General features: G+C 41.8%; 1 protein-coding gene across 1 annotated transcript in view; it reads left to right on the forward strand.

The window, feature by feature from the left end:
* The first annotated feature begins 488 nt into the window (after positions 1–488).
* LOC133854652 (THO complex subunit 2) overlaps positions 489–22826 on the forward strand; it is a 77779-nt gene continuing 55441 nt past the window's right edge. The window contains exons 1-10 of the mRNA XM_062290899.1: positions 489–875; positions 980–1105; positions 1605–1646; positions 13060–13119; positions 13250–13312; positions 14579–14659; positions 16146–16217; positions 16294–16341; positions 16473–16541; positions 16640–16773. Of these exons, the coding sequence (XP_062146883.1) occupies positions 741–875; positions 980–1105; positions 1605–1646; positions 13060–13119; positions 13250–13312; positions 14579–14659; positions 16146–16217; positions 16294–16341; positions 16473–16541; positions 16640–16773 (830 nt within the window). The 5' untranslated portion in view covers positions 489–740. The remainder of the gene's footprint in view (positions 876–979; positions 1106–1604; positions 1647–13059; positions 13120–13249; positions 13313–14578; positions 14660–16145; positions 16218–16293; positions 16342–16472; positions 16542–16639; positions 16774–22826) is intronic.

The following is a 22826-nucleotide window of genomic DNA, read 5'->3' on the forward strand; positions in this document are numbered from 1 at the left end:
TCATATCTTATATCAATTATACACATTCGTAAATAGATTCATGACAATCAATATCCAATTAACCATAATCATAATTAATAAACATAACTCAACTTCTCCGCATAATATCCCGTCGGAATAATATTGCATTCCAACAAAAGTTCATCTGCATAAACGAACATATAGTTATAAAAGAAAATAAGATTACATGTCTATTTAGATTTACACTTTAGGACCTAAATTTTTGAAGGCTAAAAAAAAAATCATCCAACTTGTGCGGGTCATATATGAGTTAAGCCAAGTGACACAAAATCGACCCGTTTGTAATAGTATCTAACCGAATTGATCATGTTTGACTGGAATCTTATTTTACTATATTCTAACTCGCTCATTTTCTGTTGCCATCACAACTCACGGTCTTTAGTGTGTCCCGTGAACCGTGATCAAAATCTATACCCTGGCCTTTTTATGGTGCTTATCAAACATCCGACCCAACAAGAAACCCACCAGCCTCATGAAAACCCGAACCAACAGGCTTAATGCATGACAGCATTTAGCATCATCCCCTCCCCCGAAATTGCCCAAAACCCCCCTACAACTTGTGTCAGATTCCCCTGAAACCCCCGTTCGCCAAGGATTTCCCCATGAAAACCCACCTGCTCACCACCCTATCGCTCTCCCACCCTTCTCGCTGATCCACCCCCACTCCTCAAACCCACCCTTTTTTCAGTCTCTAGGGTTTGCGATTCTCTTCTCTGTAAATGTCGCTCCCTCCTGTACAGTGCATATGCGTCACAGAGGACCTTCTTCGCGAATGGAGGAGCGGAAACCCTAGCTTCAAGGTCCCCGACCCCGTCCCCATGCTTCGCTTCCTCTACGAGCTCTGCTGGACCATGGTTCGCCCTCTCTTCCAAGTTCTATGGCTCTACATACATATACGTGCGTAATTTGTTTCTTCTTAGGATTTGAGAATGAGTTTTTGTGTGCGTGTGATTGCTAGGTTCGCGGCGACTTGCCGTTTCAGAAGTGCAAAGCGGCGTTGGACTCGGTGGAGTTCACGGCTAGTGTATCGGACGAAGAGTTGGCTTCGGGTTTCGCGGATATTGTGACCCAAATGGCTCAAGATGTGAGTTATTCGTTTTTGAATATTTGTGACAATAGGTTAGGAACATGAATTTTGAAGCCACAGTAAACGTATATGTAAAGGAGTGTAGTAATACACTGGAGCCAAACAAGCACAACCGGTTTCTTTGCTTTTGATATAATTTTTCAGCCGCTTTATTGAGTGTGTATGGTTTAAAATTTGTTAGCTGGAGGTTGGGATTGAGAGTGGCAACCTCTCACTTGGAATGGGTGTTTGAGTCCTGCCTTTTCAACAAGGAGGTTGTGAGTTAAATCCTTGTTGGGAGTCTAAGTATTTGGACAATGAGCTTTTCCTTAATTGTGCTGTTTCAGTGTTGTGGCATTTTGGTGTTGCCTCTTCTTGCCCAAAAGTTATAGCATTATTATGCGTGATGTTACTGTATAGTGTGGTTTTGTTTGTTTTACTGATGACCTGATATATTATGTATTTGATGCTAGTCCATAAGCTTTTCCTTACGTGGATTTATTCACTTCTTTTGCAGCTTGCAATGCCAGGAGAGTATCGTTCTCGCCTCACAAAATTTGTAAGTATAAGAGAAATATTATGTTTTTAGATAATTTGTATGATAACTTATGAATGTTTGGATAGTTTTCAAATTTTGGAGGTAAAACAAATGTTTTCATATGATTTGCTTTCATTGGAGGTAGGCAAATTTTGGATTTAGTGTTAATCGCTAATGAATATCTGGATAGTTGGATTAGATCGGGAGACCCCGAAGTGTTGTGCAAGTTGGATTTGTTGAAGGCGTGTGATCATATAAATTGGGAGTTCTTGTTTTATTGTTGAAGAGATGCAGATTTGTGGAGAAATGGAGGGATTGGATGGAGCATTGTATTTCTACGGTGCGATTTTCCATTCTTGTAAATGGTACACTGTCCGGATTTTTTTCTAGCTCTCGTGCATTGAGAGGGGGATCTGTTATCGCCGCTATTGTTTGTGGTGGTTATGGAGGCTCTGCTACAGTGGATATGAGACTTTTGTTAGGCTTTGCAGTGGGGTCGAGGAATAATGAAGAGTTGTTAGTGTCTCATTTACCGTTTGTTGATGCTACATTGATTTTTTGAGATGCAAATTCCGAACAAATTTGACATTTGTGGTATATTTTCTTATGTTTGAGTCTGTTTCGAGATTGAGAATTAATTTAGCAAAATCAGAAATTGTTCCTGTAAGCTAAGTGGGAGATGTAGAAGAACAAGCCAATATTCTTGATTTTTGAGTATCTTCGTTGCCATTGAAGTACTTGGGTTTGCCATTGGGTGCCTCTTACAAGGCCATATGTATTTGGAATGGCATTATTGAAAAAATGGAACGGCGGTTGGCTGGATGGAAAAAACTTTATTTATACAAGGGTGGTAGGTTGATTAAGAGTACACTATCCAATTTACATACGTATTATCTCTTTTCCCAATTCCAATGGGAGTGGCTAGTAGGCTTGAGAGACTTCAAATAGATTTTTTATGGGGTGGTATTGGGGATGAATTTAAATTTCATTTAGTGAATTGAGTAAGGATTTGTTCTCCGATAAAATCAGGTGAGTAGGGAGTTAGAAATCTGATTCAGTTCAATAGAGCCCGTTTGGAAAAGTGGTGGTTGCGGTATGCTGCGGATAGAGAGGCACTATGGAGATTGGTGATAGTGACTAAATATGATAGTATGAGTTGGAGGGGGGGGGGGGGGGCGGTTTAGTTCTCTAAGGAGGTAACAAAGACATCTGGAGTGGGAGTTCGGAAATATATAAGAAGGGGTGGGAAATGTTTTCAAAATTTGTTAGATTTGAGGTGGGTGATGGGTCAAAGGTTAGTTTTTGGCATGATGTGTGGTGTGGGGATGGTCTGTTGAAGGCATCTTATTTGGATTTGATCAGTATTGCACAGAGAGAGGACGTGTGGGTGGTGGATAACTTTTTTTTTTTTTTTTTTATAAGTAAGAGTAATATCATTAAAAAATGCGAAGCACAATCAAGTACGCATGGAGTATACAAGAGAATTGTCTAAAAAGGAGAAGAAAAAGGAACAAGAAAATCATGAAAGCTAATCACTAATGGAGCTAGGAACACAATAGTCCAAGGGAACAAAGAAAAAAAGAAAAAAGTAATGAGCTCTTCAATCGTCATTTCTTTGTCCTCGAAATGCCTACCATTTCGTTTCCTTCACAAGCACCACAAAAGGCAAGAAGGAACCATCTTCCACACAACAGCGTGGGTGGTGGATAGCTTGTAGCTTAAAGAAGGGAATATTCATTGGAATGTAAGTTTTATTAGACTAGTTTAGGATTGGGAGGTGGAGGTGGTAGTATCTTCCTCGAGAGGTTGTATTCTTTTAGACTAATACACGGAGATGGGGATAGAATAGGATGGAGTCCTTTTATAAGGAGTAAGTTTGAAGTGAAGTCGCTTTATCAAGTGCCAATTGGTTCGAATGGATTCTCTTTCCCTTGGAAGAGTATATGGAGAGTCAAAGCTCCCTTGCGGATGGCATTCTTTGTGTGTACAATAGCCTTAGATATATATTTTTTTGATAAGTAAGAAGACTTTATTAATGAAAGCGTAAGGCGCCCCTACGTACACAGGAAGTATACACAGGAACAACCAAAGCTAACCTGCAAAAACCCAACAGAAACAACAAAACCCAAACCCTCGAAGCCGAAGAAAAACCCCAAAACAAACTACAATAGAACCCAAGTAAGAAACTAAACAACCCACCACCCACCAAAGCACACAAACCTACATCATGTGTGCCTTGCCTTTCCTACTCCTAGAAGGATCTTTTGCAACAACATAATTGATGGAACTATGCAAATTAAGTAGCTCCCTTTTTCCTTTAGACTTTTAGCGCGCAATCATCTTCTCCAGCTGAAAATCTTCTTCCATGGCATCCCTAATTGCCAAGGCCTCCTCCCCAAAAGCTCCTTCCAATGCCCAATCCAAGGGCAATCCCTCCCAATAATCATCTTCCTCCCAAACTACGGTCTCCTCGTTATGGTCAAAACCTACAGGCCAATTCTGAGATTGGGAGAAACCATTTCCCTCAACAGAACGAGAAATGATGCAACCACTCAGAGGAGAGGAAGGACCTGCTACCCCGACGTCCTTGACCTCCCGCGGCAAAACGGGAGGGACAGAAACAATCGGGGGAAGATTGAGAAATCCCTTCCTAAATAGACCTTGTTTTGCTGGAGTCTCTGTCTTCTTTTTCGCATGAAACTCTCCACCTATATCCTTAAAAAGAGCAGGTCCAGCAGATAGCTTCGAGGCTTCCAAAGAGTCTGATAAAAACCCATCATTCCAAACCACAGAATGCCCTACCCTGAGCTCCCTAGCCCTCCTGTAATACTCGACGGGCGACTTTGCAGCAAGGGGGAGGGGGAAGAACGAATCTTCTTCCTCAACTCAGAGGCCCCTGAGGGAGAAGGAATAGTTGGGACGGAGAGCTCTGCACCACACAAAAGCCCAGTCAACGCTAGAGGAGCAGCCAAGGTCGCCGGGGACGGCATCTCCGCAATTGGCAGTGGTGGGAAGACGAACAGAGGAGCCAACATAACCAGAGACGACCCACCCCTTGGTTTGTCTTCGCACAAAGGATCCCAATAGGGAAACTCCATCATCGACTCCGGCAGAATGTCTTCGCACAGCTCAGAAGAGGCCACCAGCGTCGTCTCCGGCGTGAAACTTGACGACTGGGAGGAATTGGGTTTTGGCATGAGACGACCCAAACGCAAGCCCTTTCGTCTCAGTCCGTACCTTGCAAGCCGGCCCAGAAGTTTCTTAGCAGCCCGGCCCAAAACCTTGTTGAACCCTATGACCCGCTTACTCCTCGTGCGCAACTTTGAAATTTCAAATTTCAAACTCGCATGTGGAAGATAAGTCTTACCCAACTGACGGAGAGGCTGGTCCTTACCCAACAGATCAAACGAAGAAGACTCTTTAGAACAGTCCAACGCTGACCTCAGATCTGCGTCTAACACCCTTACCGCCGATAGAAGGTCAAGATCACACTGTTCCATCGGCGTAACCTTTCTCCCGGAAAAACGATCCCCCGTGATAGGCACCTTCTTCACGACAGCGGCTGAGCCTGCCTTCAACACCTCCACAAAGGAGGGCCCCTTCGTAAAAGGAACCAAACCCGGCCATGCCTCTACGTCCTTCCCCCTATTCTCCACCGACTCATGCATGGACCCAGACCCCCAGCCCACTGAAGCAGAGAAGGAAATTGCGGCCTTTCTCAGCTCGTCGGAGAATTTTATCTAACCCCACCCTCCACGTCCCTTAGGGATCAGAATAAACCCTTTTCGGCCACCCATTCCGAATGATGCTGCCTCTAAGAAACGGCCGGCTTGGTTACACCCTCTTCGAGCAATCAAGACTCTTGATCCTTTCCTGAAAGATTTGATGAAAACTTGATCTTCCGGATAACCCACGAGATTCTCCAAGGTCGAAGCCAACCACTCAGAACACGAATAACTAATGAAAATTTCGTTGGAGAAGCTTTTTCTCTTCTCCCCCACCCTCAGCGTCGACGCCCCATCCAGAATCGAGAAGACAAAGGTCTTCGACTCCACGATAAAACTTATCTCCATCTCAAAAAACACCCAAAACCCAACCGACCGACCCAGAGGATGTTCACATTTTTGACGGAAAAGAGCCACACAGTCGCGAGACCCATTGGCTGACGCCCCTACGCGAGCTACTAGCACAACCCACAAACACCTGATGCTCAAAACACTATCCCCGCACAACAAATGGACGACTGGAGGCGAAACAAGCCAAACTCCTAGAGTAACGTGCTCTCACGCGCTGCCGCTAGGGCAGGGAGAGAGAGAAAAAGAGAGAGATATATGTGCATATGATTATAGCAAGAAGAGTAGGGAGTCTATTGATCATTTAATAATTCATTGTGAAGTATCAAGGGGGTTATGGAGTTCCATTTTTAATCTGTTTGTTGTTGAGTGGGTTATGCTTAGATGGGTGATTGATTTGTTGGTTAGTTGGGAAAGACAAGTAGGGCGTGGTACAGCTATGGAAGTAATGGAGGTTGGCTCAATTGTGTTTAATGTGGTGCCTTTAGTGAGAATAGAATGCTCGGAGTTTTGAAGATATTGAAACTTCGGTGATAGAGTTGCGGAAGCTTATGTTCAACACGTTCTACACTTGGATATTTGCTCATCATAGCTTTTGCTTGTCTCTAGTTTTGCAGATTTTTTGAACTTTTGTTCTTTTTCTTCATATTAGGGGTTCTCTTGTATATTCCCTATGTATTAGGGTTGCGCCCCGCTGCGCTTATTTAATGATATTGAAATTGCTTATTTAAAAAAATATTTCTATTGCATATGTTTTCTTGTTTTGTTAATTGCATTCTAAGGTGTACAATATTTTTTTGATACGACTCTGTTTTGGGTACTTGATATGTTGTGTGCAAGTTGTTTAACTAATTAATAAATGTGTACACCCTTACTGTCCCGCAAAATAAGTTCACTTGACAAAAGCACAAGTTTTAAGAAAATAGTAAGTAATGTTATTACACCTACTTGCTTTATACTAATTTTGATGTTTTGTCCTTAATTTTTTACTTGAAAGTGGAAAGGGACATGACATCGAATGTAATTAAAGCAAAAGCGAAAGGTTATTTTAGGAAAGCGAACAAAAAGTATCGTAGATTTATGGGCATGGAGAATTATTTTCAGAAACGACCAAAAGGGAAATGTGGGCTATTTATATGGGATGCAGGGAGTGGTATTATTGTCATTTCTGGTAAGACAGAGCTTTGAAATTATGGGCATCTACTGTGTGGTCAGAGATGAACCAGAAATGCAGCCCTGTTATGCAAATGGGATCTCTATTTCAGGGATTTCTGAGCCGATTTACCGGGTCGGGGCTGTTTCGAAAACCTTTTGGTTTTCGCGTGACCCGAATCAAGCGGAAACCTAAAGTTTCCTGTCCGCCGCCAACCTCGCCGGAGACGACAACGGAGATGTCCTCTGGGTTGGTTCTGAATCGGATTCTTCCTGGGGGTTTGGAGGTGTCAGCGTTGGGAGATAATGTGGGCGTGAGTCCAGCTTCTTCGGCTGATGTCGGGATCTATCCTAGGCCGGAGTCCTCTTCGGCGACAGTTACAGGGACAGATACAGGATCGTAGTCTTTTTCCGGGGGTGAGTCGAGCAGGTCCCAGGTGCTTTCGGCGGTTTCTTGCTCGAGTGTGAATCCAGCCTTTAATAGGTTCGGTTTCCCCCCTTTTCCGGCACCGGATCTGGGTTTTCCGGGGGGTTCAGCTTCTACTTCTTTTAAGTTTACTCCTTTGGGGAAGCTTCAGTTTCCTAATCCCCTCTCTGCCGCTCCGTCGCTCGCTGGTGCAGCTCTCTTAGGAGAGAAGCTGCGCTCTCCCCTCCCTGTGGTGGCTTCTAAGCCCTTCCAGTGTTACTACAGAAGGGCAAAAAAATTGAGGGAAAGGCATTCTGTGAAGTGGAATGATGGACTACTTTCTGACTCTTTGCAAGCTGTGAAGATGTCAGTTGGCTTCGTTGTTAAGAGGGTTTCAGGTGGAGTGCCGCCAGCTGAGAAGGCGGCAAAACCTCCTGCAATAAAGAAGGCAATGACGCCAGTGAATCAGGGCCTTTTTAGGAAGGGGTTTCTCAATATTCCCCCGATTTTAGTCTCTACCGTGGCGCTTCAGGAGGTCAACAATGACGGGGTTGTAGGTCCTTCTTCCCCTGCGAGTGGTTGCTTGAATGGTTTCTCCCAAACTCGGAATTGGCCAGTTGGCTTTGATCATAACGGGGAGATTGTGGTGTGGGAGGAGGATGAAGATGATTATTGGGATGGTTTGCCATTAGATTGGGCGATGGATGGGGATTTTGGGGAGGAGGCCTTGGCTATTCGGGATGCCATGGAGGAGGAGTTCCAGTTTTTTGCGCGTCAAAACTCTAAAGGGAAAAGGGAGCTTCTAAATTTGCATAGTTCCATTAACTATGGTGACGCGAATTACCCCTCTAGGCGTAGGAAAGGCAAGGCACATATGTTGTAGGTCTGTTGTGCTTTGACGGGTAGTGGGTTTTATTGTTCTTAGTTGGGTTCTTTTGTATTTTGTTTGGTTCTTTTGTGTTCTGGGGCATTGGTGTTGTGGGTTTTATTGGGTTAGGTTTGGTTGTTCCTGTGTATACTTCCTGTGTACCTAGGGGCGCCTTACGCTTTTTTTATAAAAGTTCTTCTTACTTATAAAAAAAAAATAATATATAGTTAACTGGTTAGCGTTTATTAATATCTAGTTCTATGGGGGGTTTCTATTGTATCTTGGGTGTTTGTTGGGGGCTTCTTTTGTATTTTGGGTTTCATATGGGTTTTGGGTGTTGTGGGTATGTAGTTTCTTATGGGTTTTCTTGGGTTTTTTTATGTGGGCTAACTGAGTTACTCATGTGTATAATTCCTGTGTACTTAGGTGTGCCTTACGCTTTTTAATGAAATTTTCTTACTTATCAATAAAAAATATCTAGTTCTATGTTTTATTATTGGTATTTCACTGATGTGTGTTATTGTGATTTATTTGCTTATATTGTGGCATGTACCCATGATGATCTGAATTCTATTCATTGATGTTGTCTATATATAAAAGTTTTTCAAGTACTGTGAATATAATTGCACAGAACAATCTCATCCATATATGCTCTATTAAGAATCTGTTTCCCTGCTGTAATGTATATGCTTCTAGTCATTTGGAAGGGATTTTTGGGTTTGGGACCATACTAAACATGGATGGACTGTTGGGTTGTATCAGCAATTTGCTTTTGTACGTTGTTGTCCGACAGAGCTTCACTAACATGTTCTATTTGGCTGTATATGTGATGGAATATCTTATGTACTGCTTCTATATTTTCAATATTTTTTTATTGAATTATTAGAGATTTTATCTTTAGTTTGTACACTTCATTCCATTTGGGGTAGTGCCTCACCTGCTACTATATTCTAGGCTTGCCTCGTGGCTCCCTTTTCCTTGCACTAAGGGCAACCCATCTTATCCTCTCTCTCCTCTCTGCCCTAGTGACGGCGCGTGAGAGCGCGTCCAGCTAGGGGTTCGATTTCTGCTCCGTCCTCTCGCATTCTATATTTCTCATAGCCTCCTGCTTGGTCCTCTAATTTTGTGTTTTTTGGTTTTCTGATTCGTTGGGTGGTTCTTTGTTCGGCGATGTAGTTTTTTTGGGTTGGTCGGCTTAGTCTCAGGTGTGTCGCAGATGGATAAGAGTTTCATAGTGGAGTCGAAGTCTTTTACCTTCTCGGTCTTGGTTAGGGCGTCGACGTTGAGGGTGGAGGAGAAGAGGAGAAATTTCTTGAGTGTCGTCTTCTTGAATTCGCAGAGCTCTGAGTGGCTTGCGTCCACGTTGGATGGGTTGTTGGGTATCCCGGCAGAGCAAGATTTTGTTAAATCCTTCAGAGAAGGATCGAAGGTTCTAATTGCTCGGAGAGCTGGGAATAAAGCTGGGCAGTATTTAGAGGCGACAACGTTCAGGTTGGGCGGTCGGAAAGGGTCTATTTTTATCCCTGAGGGCCGTGAAGGGTGGGGATGGCTTAAATTTCCGACGAGTTGAGAAAGATTGTAGATTTTTTCTTTGTCTCGGAGAGTTGCGGGCTTGGCTCCTCATCTTCGTCGGAGAAGAAGGCTGTGAAGGATGTTTAGCTGACTCTGGGCTTGGCTCCAAAGTAGACGGGGCCTTCTTTTGCGGAGGTGTTGAGGTTGGATTCGACTTCTACTGCGAAGACGATGCCCATAGTGGGTGATGGTCATTCCTGGATAAGGGCTTCGTTGGTGATGCCTTGCGAATTTGATCTTCTTCCGGCGGTGTGGCATGCAAAGGCTGATCCGAGAACGGCGGTGGATTGTTTCTCAATGGAGTCTCACACGCTTGATCTGCTGGACAAAGACCAGATTGTACGTCCACAGGGAAAGCATTCTCGTTTGAATTTTGAAAAGCACTCGTTTGAATTTTGAAAATTCGAGATTGCGGACGTGGCGTAAGTTCGGGCATGCTTTTTATTTGGATTTGGGCCGGGCTGTGAGGAGAGTTCTGACCCGGTTTGCCGAGTCGGGGTTGTTTCGAAAACCCTTAGGTTTTCGCGTGGCCCGTCTCAAGCGGAAACCTAAAGTTTCCTAGTCCAATGCCATCCTCGCCGGAGACGATATCGGAGGTGTATTCTGGGTTGGTTTTGAATTGGTTTCTTTCTGGGGGTTTGGAGGTTACAGCGTTGGGAGCCAAAGAGGGCGCGAGTCTTGCTTCTTCGTCTTTTGTTGCGGATTCCTCTAGGTTGGAGCCCACGTCGGCGGCTAACACAGGGAATGTTACAGGGACAGAGTCTTTGTTCGGGGGTGGGTCGAGCAGTTCCCTGGTGTTTCCGAGGTTTTTTAGCCGGAATCCAGCCTCTGATCTGTTTGGTTTTCTCCCTTCTCCGGCACTGGATCTGGGTTTTCCGGCGGATCCGACTACCTATTCTGTTTCTGTCTTTAAGTTCACTAAATTGGGGATGCTTCAGATTCCTGAACCATTTTCTGCCCCTCCATCTCTCGTTGGAGCAGCTATTTTGGGAGAGAAGCTGCGTTCTCCCCTCCTTGTGGTGGTTTCGAAGCCTTTTCAGTGTTACTACAGGAGGGCAAAAAAACTGAGGGAAGGGCATTCTGTGAAGTGGAATAATGTGCTATTTTTTGACGCCCTGGAAGCTGTGAAGATGTCAATTGGCTACGTTGATAAGAGGGTTATGGGTGCTAAGTCGCCAGTTGAGAAGGCAGCAAAGCCTCTTGCTTTGAAGAAGTCGATTACGCTAGTGAACCTGGGCCTTTTTAGGAAGGGGTTTCTCAACCTTCCCCCGATAGGTTCAGTACCTCCCGTGTCGCTTCAGGAGGCCAACAATGGCGGGGTGGTAGGTCCTTCCTCCCCTCCGAGTGGCGGCTTTAATGGCTTCTCCCAATCTCGGAATTGGCCACTTGGGTTTGATCATAATGGGGAGATTGTGGAGTGGGAGGTGGAAGAAGATGATTATTGGAATGGTTTGCCTTTAGATTGGGCGATGGATGGGGATTTTGGGGAGGAGGTTTTGGCTATTCGGGATGCCATGGAAGAGGAGTTCCAGTTCTTTGCGCGCCAGAAGACTAAAGGAAAAAGGGAACTTCTAAATTTGCAGAGTTCCATTAATTATGGCGACGCGAACTATCCCTCTAGGTGTAGGAAAGGCAAGGCACACATGTTGTAGGTTTGTTGTGCCTTGACGGGTTATGGGGAGTCTTGTTCTTTGTTGGGTTCTTTTGTAGCTTGTCTTTTGTTCTTTTGTGTTCTGGGGCCTTGGGGTTGCGGGTTAGCGTTGGTTGTTCCTGTGTATACTTCTTGTGTACTTAGGGGCGTCTTACGCTTTCTTTTAATAAAGTTCATATTACTTATCAAAAAAGAAAGGAAGGAAAGGTGAAGGCATAATCTTATTGCTATACCCTGGTTGTAATGGTATATAGTGAGGCAAGCATTTGAAAAACTCTCTTTTAAGCTCCTTTTCTTCCTCCCATTTGTCTACCTTTGGATAGTTTGGAATTTGCTCGCCAAAGGGATGCCTCATCCCTCCTCTTGTCCTTTCCCTTTGCTATTTATTCAACCAATTGATGGTTAGTCTTTGTTGGCTCCCTTTGCCTTCTACTCCCCATCTTTCCACTTGCCCCTTCATATGAATGCAGTTCTAACTTAGAGTTTTTAATGTTGTTTTTTGGCAATTCGTGGGGTGGGTGGTGTTTAAACGAGCCTCTTGGGGCGAATGGGGTGGAGTTATAGAAGAATATTAGGAGGGGTTGGAGGAAGTGTTTAAGTCATTTGAGGTGGGGATGACTCTAATGTTAGATTCTGGCATGATCTATGACATGAGGACAAGGCCCTAAAGGAAGCCTCTTTAGATTTATATGACGCAAATGATACTTTTGTAGTGGCTCACTTAGAGATTTCTGATTATTCTAATCAATGGAATGTAAGCTTTGCTAGAGTGGCTCATAATTGGGAGGTGAGTGTCTTTGCCTTGCTCTTCAACTTGTTATATTCAGTTAGAGGAAGACGGAAAAGTGAAGACAAGCTTTGGTGGGCCCCTTCCAAAAAAAGGATTCTTTGATGTCAGTTCCTTTTATAGTGTCCTAGCTTGTAATGATGGCCTTCTCTTCCCTTGGAAGTGTTTGGCCCTACAAAAGATCCTTTCCATGGTTGATCTTAGATAGCGGCATGTCATTGCGATTGATAGGTGTTGTATGTGGAAAAGGAATGGAGAGTCTGTGGACCATCTCCTTCTCCATTTTGAGGTTGCTTGTGCCTTATGAGAGTGTCCTTTTCAGTCGCTTTGGGCTGTCTTGGGTTATGCCTAGCCGTATAGTTGACTTGTTTGTTTGTTGGTATATTGTTGGTAGCACAAGGAGTGCTGTTGTGTGGAAGGTGGTGCCTTCTTGCCTCTTGTGGTGTCTTTAAAGGGAAATGAATGATAACAGTTTTGAGTACTGTAAGAGGACGTTGGGGAGCTGGAGCCTTTTTTCTTCTATATTCTTTATCTTTGGACAACTGTTTTTGTTTCCTCTTTGGTGCTTAGTTATCATTATTTTCTTGTTTGTTTTTTCTATTTCTATCTAGCTAGGTGTTTTCGCTTGTATATTTCCTGTGTATATGGGTGTGCCTTACGTTTTTAATGATTTTTTGATCACTTATAAAAGAAAATGATGTTTTTTTTTTTTTATGTTGGTTTCTTGCTACTTTAATGTCTCTCACTAAAGTCGTCATTCTATGAATTTGTTGCTTCCAAGCAATTGACTATTCATAAATTTGAAAGATGTATAATGTGCCCTTGTGTTTTTTCCTTTTGTTTTGTTTTGTTTTGTTTTTTTTTTTTTGTGATTCACCTTTTATGTTGCTTTGTTCTTATTTTGTTTTCATTCTCCTCTTCTTAGGCAAAATGGCTGGTGGAATCTGCATTGGTTCCTTTGAGGCTTTTCCAGGAGCGTTCTGAGGTGATGATAGTTATATTATTATAATTTGGTTTTTTCTTGTTTGTTATCTGGTTGTGGCTTCTAGTTCTGTGGTCGTTGACCTCTATCAATGCTTTATCTTTGTGGGAATGAAATAAAACACTACTTGTAGGAAGAATTTCTATGGGAGGCTGAAATGATCAAGATAAAAGCTCAGGATTTGAAGAACAAAGAGGTAAGAGGATCATTGTTTTGTAGCTGTATAGTCATATATGGTGGCATGCTCAAAATATTAACAAGTGCATATCGGTACTCTTGTTTTGTGATTGTTACAACATGGAATTATGTGATTATCATCATTATCACTAAAACACACTTAATTGTTTCTTGGTCAAAATACATTTTCGTCCTTGAAGTATGTGTTAGATTCCAATTTTGTTTTTGATCTATTGATTGTTTAAATTTAGCCTCAAAGTTCTGAAAACACTTCAATGTTACTTTTATTATACTTTACAGTTGCTATACGAATGCAATTGATAACGTGGCAAATGTCTTACATATCCATTATTATAAATTAATTTATATTTCTCCATATATTTTGATTTGTGGGACTAGTTTGTGGCATGCCATGCAAGCATTATAAGGACATGTACCAAAAATATCTATTATATCAGCAATTCTGTTCAAGTGGTGATAGTAAGACAAAATAAAGGTTACATTGAGATGTAGCAATTTTCAAGGACTAATTTGATACAATCTAAGAGATTAATTTGGAATCATACATATGGTGTAAGGATTTAAATGTATTTTAGCCTTTGGTATCCACTTGTCTAATACCTTAATGTAAACTATTAATACAATGAGGTATGGATACAACTATAGTATTTTCCATGAATCAACTGAACCTTAAACTGTTACTCCATAGTCCTCTTTGAATGCCCTAAACTAAATGTGCATTGTAAAAGGTCAAGATAATTTTGATTTGGTTTCTTATCACACAGTACTGTGAAATCCAGCTTCCGACAACTTAGCCCAATGACTTGTTTTTGTAAGTTCATTGGGTCGATTGCCATCTTTCCCTTCCCATTTGGGTTGTTTGTCCTGGTGAGGAAGATTGTTGCAGCCTTCATCCTCTTCTGATCAATAATTTTCTTTTGGTTATCTAAATATAAAAGAATGTAAATCACATGTTTTTTTCTCCACATTTTAGGTAATAAATGAAAACAAATTCAAGGGACTAATATATGCCAGTTGGGTGGAAAAACATAGTTATTTTGTTGAAATGTGTCCTTTTCTTTTCCAAGTGGAAAGTTTTTGCTGCCGGGGTGGGGTATGGAAAATCTAAATGAGGAAGTCCGTTTCAATGTATGCAGTTGTCTATAACAAAAATGTGAATACGAAAAACATTAACATGCATGTCTGATAATGTCATGTCGTGATAAGAACTTTCAGTGAAAGCGATCAGTATCCATAGTTGATGTATTTATGCTGTTGATTTCAGGTCAGAGTAAATACTCGTCTTCTTTATCAGCAAACAAAATTTAACCTTCTACGAGAAGAAAGTGAGGGCTATGCCAAGCTGGTATGGTGACTATTCAATTATTATATAAAATCATTTGCGATAATTTTCGTCTAGTCGCAATATGTAGAGGCCTTGCATCTCTCCCTCTTGCCTGGCTCATTCTCAATCACGATAGTGGCCTCTTAGAACTTTAGGGCTTTATTAGATAATTTTCATGTTAAGTGAACAATTTATCTCTTACATCTTTGTTTTATCACAATTTAAGGTGATGTTTGTTAATGTATTCGATTAAGTGTTTTGATGCGAATATAAATGTGAAATGTGTTTTTTGAAGTGTATTCCGGTGGGGTCTACATTTGAGAAAATGTTTTCTATATAGTATGCCTCTTCGAGAAAATCCAAACATATGTAGTCGTATAAGAAAAAAGAAAAAAGAAAAAAAGAGAGTGGCTGTGTAGTCACCCTTGTCTTGGCCGGGGTGGCCGCGCGACCACCTTGGGCCTATTGTGGTGGCTGCACGACCACCACTCATCCACTTAGGGAGTTAGGGTAGCCCGGCCACTAATCATTTTTCTTTTTAATTTGTTAATTTTTTTTAAAGAATAGGTTAGCTGCTATCCCTGCAAAAGTTAAGTACCTGTTTTGTCAAAATATTCTTACAACAAAGGAATAATATAGTTTTATAAAAGGTGTTTTGTATTTTTTTTTTTTTGATAAGTAAAAAGGTGTTTTGTATTTTGAGTTTGTTAATGTATTTGAAAAGCGCAGGAAATTCAAACTGAATACAAAATATAAGTATACAGTTTGTTGACAAACATAGTCTAAATTTTCTTTGATAAGTATTTTATTATGATTTAAATATGTTTTCTTTTTGTCTCGTATAAGCATTTAACTTGTTTTTCTGGTTCCTTAATTTTGTCAATATTTTCTTGATTCATAAGCATAAAACTTATTTGGTGACACTTTGCGCTGTAAAAGTTTCAGTTTATGGTTTTCTGCTTAAATGTGAACGCACATGCACAACTTGAGTGTGTAAGTTGTGAGAAGACGGGCTTGGATTTGCAGCTTTGTTTTTTTAAATCCTTCTTTGGGTGGATCTCTGTTAATGCCCTTCTCGATACCTCTTAACTTTGTTGATTTTTGTGCTCTTTTTCCTTGTTCTCGATCTTGCTGGATTATTTTTTTTTTCTTGTACACTTCTTGTGTACTTGGGTTGCGCCCTTGCACCTTTAATAAATTTGCTTTACTTATATAAAAAAAGTCATGAACGACAATTTTTTTTTTTTGCGGTGGGGGGTGAAAGCTTTGGTAAAGTAATTCAGATTTTAGGCATAACTTTGATTCTTCTACTAGCATGTTGCTTCTGTAGTTGAGTCTTATATAAGCTGCTGATGTGAGATGTATTGGTTATGCTGCATAGTGGAACACAGCTAAAATCGTTTGGAGTCCTTTATTTCTCTAATCTTTGAGGTCATGTTTTTTAATTAGTTTTCACAGGGTTGATAGTTTTCTATATTTGGGTATTTACTGTCTTGTGGATCTGTAGGTTACCCTTCTGTGCCAAGACTCTGAAGCTTCAGCTCAAAATGTATCAGCAGCAACAATAGGCATTATTAAGGTTTTGACTCCACCTACATTGTTGTCCCTCTTTCTGCATTCTTGTGTTTAACTTTTTTTATTAATACATCCTGCAGTCATTAATTGGACATTTCGATCTGGACCCTAATCGTGCGTTTGATATCGTAAGTTTCCTCCATTTAGCGTCTTATTTTCCTGCTATCTTAGGGTTGTATCTATTTTTAAGTTTTTGTTGTATCTGGTGAATCTGATGGTATAAGATCCATTTATGGTTTTTGATATTTTGTTTGGTCAGGTTTTGGAGTGTTTTGAACTTCAGCCCGATAACAGAATCTTTCTGGAACTGATTCCAATTTTTCCAAGGGTAAGGATGTATTTTAGGTTGTCTGATATATAGGTTAGTATTACAGGTAATGAATAAACCTTTAGTTTACTTACTAATACTTCTATCACGCTTTGCAGTCTCATGCTTCACAGATTCTTGGTTTCAAATTTCAATATTATCAGCGTATGGAAGTAAATTGTCCTGTACCGTTTGGGCTGTATAAGCTTACTGCTTTGCTGGTGAAGGAGGAGTTTATTGATCTTGATAGCATGTGAGTAGTTTGTGTGCTCTTTCTGGTCATGTAATATAGTGATTCTTTAAATTTTGTTTGTTTAAGATGATCTTTTTATGGTCTGCATGATTACCGTTTCTGTTGTGCGTATTCTTTTTTTTGAATAGTGACAGTGAATTGCATTTTTGAGGGGATATCTTCAAATGGTTTTTTTTTTTTTTTGTTAAGTAATTAAAAGTTTATTGAAATAAAAGCGTAAAGCGCCCCTACGTACACAGGAAGTATACACAGGAGAGCCACAGCTGACCCGAAAAAACCGAAACAAAAACCCAGCAAGAAGCCCCAAAGACAAAACCTAAAAAACCAAAATAAACCCAAAAGACATCCCACAAAAGAACCCAAGCAACGCACCCAAAAAAAACCACGAAATAACACCCAAAAGACAACCCACAAAAACCCCCAAGGCATACAACTCTACGATCTATTGGCCTTGTCTTTCCTATGCCTCGAAGAAGATTTAATGTCTCCGTAATTGACAGAACTTTGTAGATTCTGAAGCTCCCTCTTACTTTCGCGTTTCTTGCGCTCAATCATCTTGCCCCAGATTTCAAGATGCTTCTGTCTTTGTTCCTTAGTCACCAATGGATACGTTGCAGAAATCCTCTCCCAAAGCTCTGCCTCCTTCCTCCAACATTCCTTCTCCCAATTCTGGTTGCAGACAATAGGCAGACCTTTCTTCTCCGAAGAGATCTTCTTGCCACTTCAGTCGTACCAGTGGATAACAGAGGAGCAACACCAGACCCTGGTACCCGACTAGGAACCTCCAAACCTTCAGCACACTTACTCTCTACTGGAATCGCAGGGGCTTGGACAGGCTCCTTTTCTACCGGAACGGAAGAATCCAACCCCTGCGAAATGCACTGTACCTAACCTCAACACCTCCACAAAGGAGGGACCCTTCCAGTAGGGAACCAATCCTTGTTTTGCCTCTTCTACCTTCCATTGACCGACACATACGGGAACCTAGATCTGCTGCCCACTTTGGCAGAAAGGAAAACTGCGGCCTTTCTCAGCTCATCTAAGAATTTGAGCCAACCCCACCCACCACGACCTTCAGGGATCAAAATGAGCCCTTTTCGGCCACCCAACCCGAATACTGCTGCCTCTAAGAAACGACCAGCTTGGTTACTACCTCTCCGAGCAATCAAGATTTTCGACCCTTCCCTGAATGATTTGATGAAGTCTTGATCTTCTGGGTAACCCAATAGAATCTTCAGCGTCGATGCAAGCCACTCCAAGCACTGAGAATTGATGACGATTTCATCAGAAAACCTTTTTCTCTTCTCCCCCACCCTCATCCTCGACGCCCCATTCAGAACCGAGAAGTCAAATATCTTCGACTCCACGAGAAAACTTTTCTCCATCTCAAAACACCCCCAAAACACAGAACGGCCGACCCAGAGAAAGTTGCATAGTCGCCGGCGAAGAGGAACCCACAAAGAGAAACCACCAGTTGATGCCCCTATGTGCAATACAAAAGAGACCCAAGAACCAGAAAAATGGAACTCACACCCCAACTACACAACGAGGAGAAAGGAATTGAAGAGAATGGGTCTCCTAGCTTGATGCGCTCTCACGCGTCGACGCTAGGTCTGGGAGGTGTGTCACAGACTTATTGGAGCTTGTAAATATTTTTTCCTTGTAAATATTTTTTCCTTTTTGGCAAGGCAAAGCGGCCTATTGTGATGTATTAGTCTTTGGGTTTTGTGGGCTGGTTTTGTAGGGGTTTTTGGGTTTCCTTCTGGTTGGGTTTTTTGGGTGTTTTTTTCCCTTCTCCTCTCTTTCCTGTTTTGGTGTCCTTTTGTATACTTCCTGTATGCTTAGGGGCGCCTTTACGCTTTTTATAAAATTCTCCACTTACTTATCAATTTTTTTTTTTTTTTTTTTTCCTTTGGGTACTCGCAAGCAAAAGCATAAAAAAATGGATCAAGATCTCACTTGATTCATGAAACGTTTTGAGCAATAAATGTGGCCTGGAGTCATTTTGATAAGCCATTTGTGAAGATGAGACATTTTAGTTTTCTTGTGTAGAAATCTAAGGAATCTATAGGAATCAACGTCTATTTGAGGACTGCAAGTCCAACATGTTATGTCTAAAATCCTCTTTTTTGAGATCTCTTTTGCAATGGGCCATAGTCTATGTTCCTACTTTTCCTCACCCACGCAGGAAAGAGGTGCAACACTAGCAATTTTTTGAAAAAAATGGAAGCCTAACATAGGGTGTTTCTAAGAAAAAAAAAATGGAGTGGGTTTCTTCTAGTATTGTCCGAGGCTTGTTGGGGAGGGGGGGACCTTCCCACAGTTTTGCTTGCCAACCTCAAGAGCCTCGGATGGTATTCTTTTAAACGTGCAGTGGAGAAGAGGCGGTGGGCACTTTCTCTTTCTCATGAAAATTCAAATCTGTTATAGACCAATTCATTTAGGCCTTTTTAGGAGTCTATGGTCCCAATGTTGATTCTGAAAGGCAGTATCTGTGGGAGGAGTTGTCAGGGCGTTTCAATTTGTGGGAAGTTCCTTGATGCATCGGGGGAGACTTCAATGTTACTTGCTTCCCGAATGAAAGGGTTGGGGCGACTCGTTTAACCTTTGCCATTTGAGAATTCTAAGATTTTATGGGTAGGGGTAGATGGATATTCGGTTGGCGGGAGGTTCCTTTAGTTGGTCTAATCGCCAAGACCCCTTCTTTGTTGAGGATTAATAGATTTTTAATGTCTCTGGATTGGGAAAAGTACTTTCCATATTTGATTTAGCGCCGACTTCTTGGACCAGTATCAAACCATTCTCCCATATTGCTTGATAGCGAGGTATGTCTGTAGGTCTACATTCATTTAAATTCAAAAACATATGGTTGAAGGCAGAAGGTTTTGTAGACATGGTGAAAGGGTGGTGGGACTCCTATTAGTTCATTGGAACCCCCTACTTTGTTTTTGCTTATAAGTTAAAGTGGTTGAAGCTTGACTTAAAAAGCTGCAATAAGGAGATCTTTAGAAATGTAGAGGAAAGGAAGAAGTCTTTACCGGAGGAGATAGTCTTTTGATAATTTAGAAGAGGAGAGAATGAGGAGGGTTGAGGCAGATTTGGAGAATGTTGCCCTTATGCAAGAAGTTAATTGGAGGCAGAAGTTTAGGGTGCCTTGGTTAAAAGAAGGGTTTCACAACACAAGGATTTTTCACCGCTTGGTAAATTCTCACTAGAGGACAACTATATCTCTAGTCTTTGTATTGAAGGTACTGCTACCTCCGACCAAGGACTGATCATTGATATAATCACTCAGTGTTACTAGAATCTCTTTAGGGAAACTGCTACTTGGCACCCCAAATAGATTGTTTGGATTTTCCTTGTTTAGACTTTGCAAAAGAGGTTTGGTTGGAGAGACTATTTCAATAGGAGGAAGTTCTTCGGGCATTGCTAAGTATGGGTGGTGACAAAGCGCCGGGCCTAGACGATTTCACTATTGCTTTCTTTTGGTTTTATTGGGCTATAGTGAGGAATGATATAATGTGCCTCTTCCATAACTTTCATGAGCACGAGATATTCAAGAAGAGCCTTAATGGCAATTTTACTGCTCTGTTCCCTAAAAAGATTGGGCAGTTGGAAGTAAAGGATTTCAAACCTATCAGCTTGATGGGGACTGTTTATACAATAACGGCAAAAGTACTTGCTACTAGAATGAAATAGGTGTTAGGAACGCTCATATTGAACAATTAAAATGCCTTTATAGAGGGGAGACAAATTCTAGTCTTGGTTCTTACAGCTAATGAGTGTCTAGACAGTTTGTTGAAGTCGGGAATTCTTGGCATTATTTTTTTTGATAAGTAATTTAAAATTCAATAAAAAAGCGCAGAGGGGCGCAACCCTAATACACGGGAAGTATACAAGAGAGCCCCTAAACAGGAGGAACAACTAATAAATTAAGAAAGTCTACAAAAGTAGAAACACCTAGGTGGCAAAGATGGGGAGCTATCCATAGATATAACGTGTTAAGAAGACGCTTCCTTAAAACCACCATTACCGTCTCGACATCTTCAAAAAGCCTCGCATTCCGCTCCCTCCAAATGCTCCACAAAACACAGTGAGGAACTAAACGCCAAACATTTTTTGCTAGGCCATGCCCTCGAAAAGCACCCCAAGTAGTCAACAAACCCATCACCGATTGTGGCATGACCCATTCAACTCCAAACAAAGAAAACACAAAACTCCAAAGCTCACGGGCGGTGTCGCAATGAAGTAACAGATGATCAATAGACTCCCCCTTCTTTTTACACATACAACACCACTCAATAACCACAATATTCCTCTTTCGTAGATTGTCATGAGTCAAAATTTTTCCTAAAGCTGCAGTCCATACAAAGAACGCCACCCTTGTCGGAGCCTTAGCACACCATATCTTCTTCCACGGGAATGATGGACCTTCTTTCCGACTAAGTGCTTCATAATATGACCTTACTTCAAAATAGCTCCTTGAAGAGAGGTTCCAAACTAACTTGTCACCCTCTCCTTGTCGAATCGGAGTGGAGTACAACCGCTCGAAGAAAGAGAGCACCATCTCCAACTCCCAGTCCTGTAATTGCCGCGTAAAGAGAACATTCCAATGAATATTGCCATTATGAACAGCCATATTATCTACCACCATAGCCGCTTTGTTCCTCACAAGACTATACAGAACTGGAAAACAAAGCTTCAAAGAAATCTCCCCACACCACCGATCATGCCAGAAACTGATATATGAGCCATCCCCTACCACACACCGAACATAATTACAAAACTTCTCCCACCCTTTCCTAATATATTTCCAAACCCCTACTCCATAGGAACCCGACACTTCAATAGAGCACCACCCACCCTTTAGGCTCCCAAATTTGGCGTCAATCACCAAACGCCATAGAGCCTCTCTCTCCCTACCATATCTCCACAACCATTTACCTAAAAGAGCTTGGTTAAACAGGGAAAGATTGTGAACTCCCAATCCACCTGAATGCAATGGAGTACAAATCCTGTTCCATTTCACTAAATGAAATTTGGCCTCATCCCCTATGCCACCCCATAGGAAATCCCTCTGGATTTTTTCAAGACGATTAGCCACCCTCAAAGGAATAGGGAACAGCGACAAGAGATATGTGGGGATATTGGACAGCGTGCTCTTAATAAGAGTCAACCGACCGCCCTTTGACAAATACATACGCTTCCAACCAGCCAGCTTCCTTTCCATTTTCTCAATCACCCCTTTCCAAGTACGAACGGACTTGTAAGAGGCACCCAAAGGCATACCCAAATATGTCATAGGAAGCGATCCAACCCTACAACCCATAAGATGGGCCAACCCTTCAACATCCTCCACCTCACCAATAGGAACAATTTCTGACTTTCCTAAATTAATCCTTAATCCCGAAACTGCCTCAAAACAAAGGAAAATGCACCTCAGATGTCGAATCTGTTCTTCTTCCGCTCCACAAAAAATCAACGTATCATCAGCAAACAATAAATGATTCACTACTATTGCCTCTGACTCACTATGTCCCACAGTAAAGCCTGTCATCGAACCCTGCTCCATCGCAGCAGCCAACATCCGACTCAAAGCCTCCATAACCACCACAAATAATAAAGGCGACAGAGGATCACCTTGTCGCAACCCGCGAGAGCTAGTAAAGAAACCCGTCGGAGTTCCATTGACAAGGATGGAGAATCTCACCGTAGAGATACAAAAACGAATCCAAGCTCTCCATTTCTCCCCAAAGCCACAACGTTGTAATAAGTAGAGTAAGAAGTCCCAATTCACATGATCATAGGCCTTTTCCAGATCCAGCTTACACAGCAACCCAGACTCCCCTGAACGGATTTGACTATCCACACATTCATTAGCAATAAGCACTGAATCCAAAATTTGTCGACCACCAATGAACGCATTTTGGGTGTTTGAGATAATCTTACCCAACACTGATTTAAACCTGTTCGCAAGGACTTTGGAAATAATCTTATAAATTCCCCCAATAAGACTGATAGGCCGAAAATCACTCACATCCACAGCATCATTC

This window comes from Alnus glutinosa, chromosome 13 (genome assembly GCF_958979055.1).
Source record: "Alnus glutinosa chromosome 13, dhAlnGlut1.1, whole genome shotgun sequence".
NCBI lineage: Eukaryota > Viridiplantae > Streptophyta > Magnoliopsida > Fagales > Betulaceae > Alnus > Alnus glutinosa.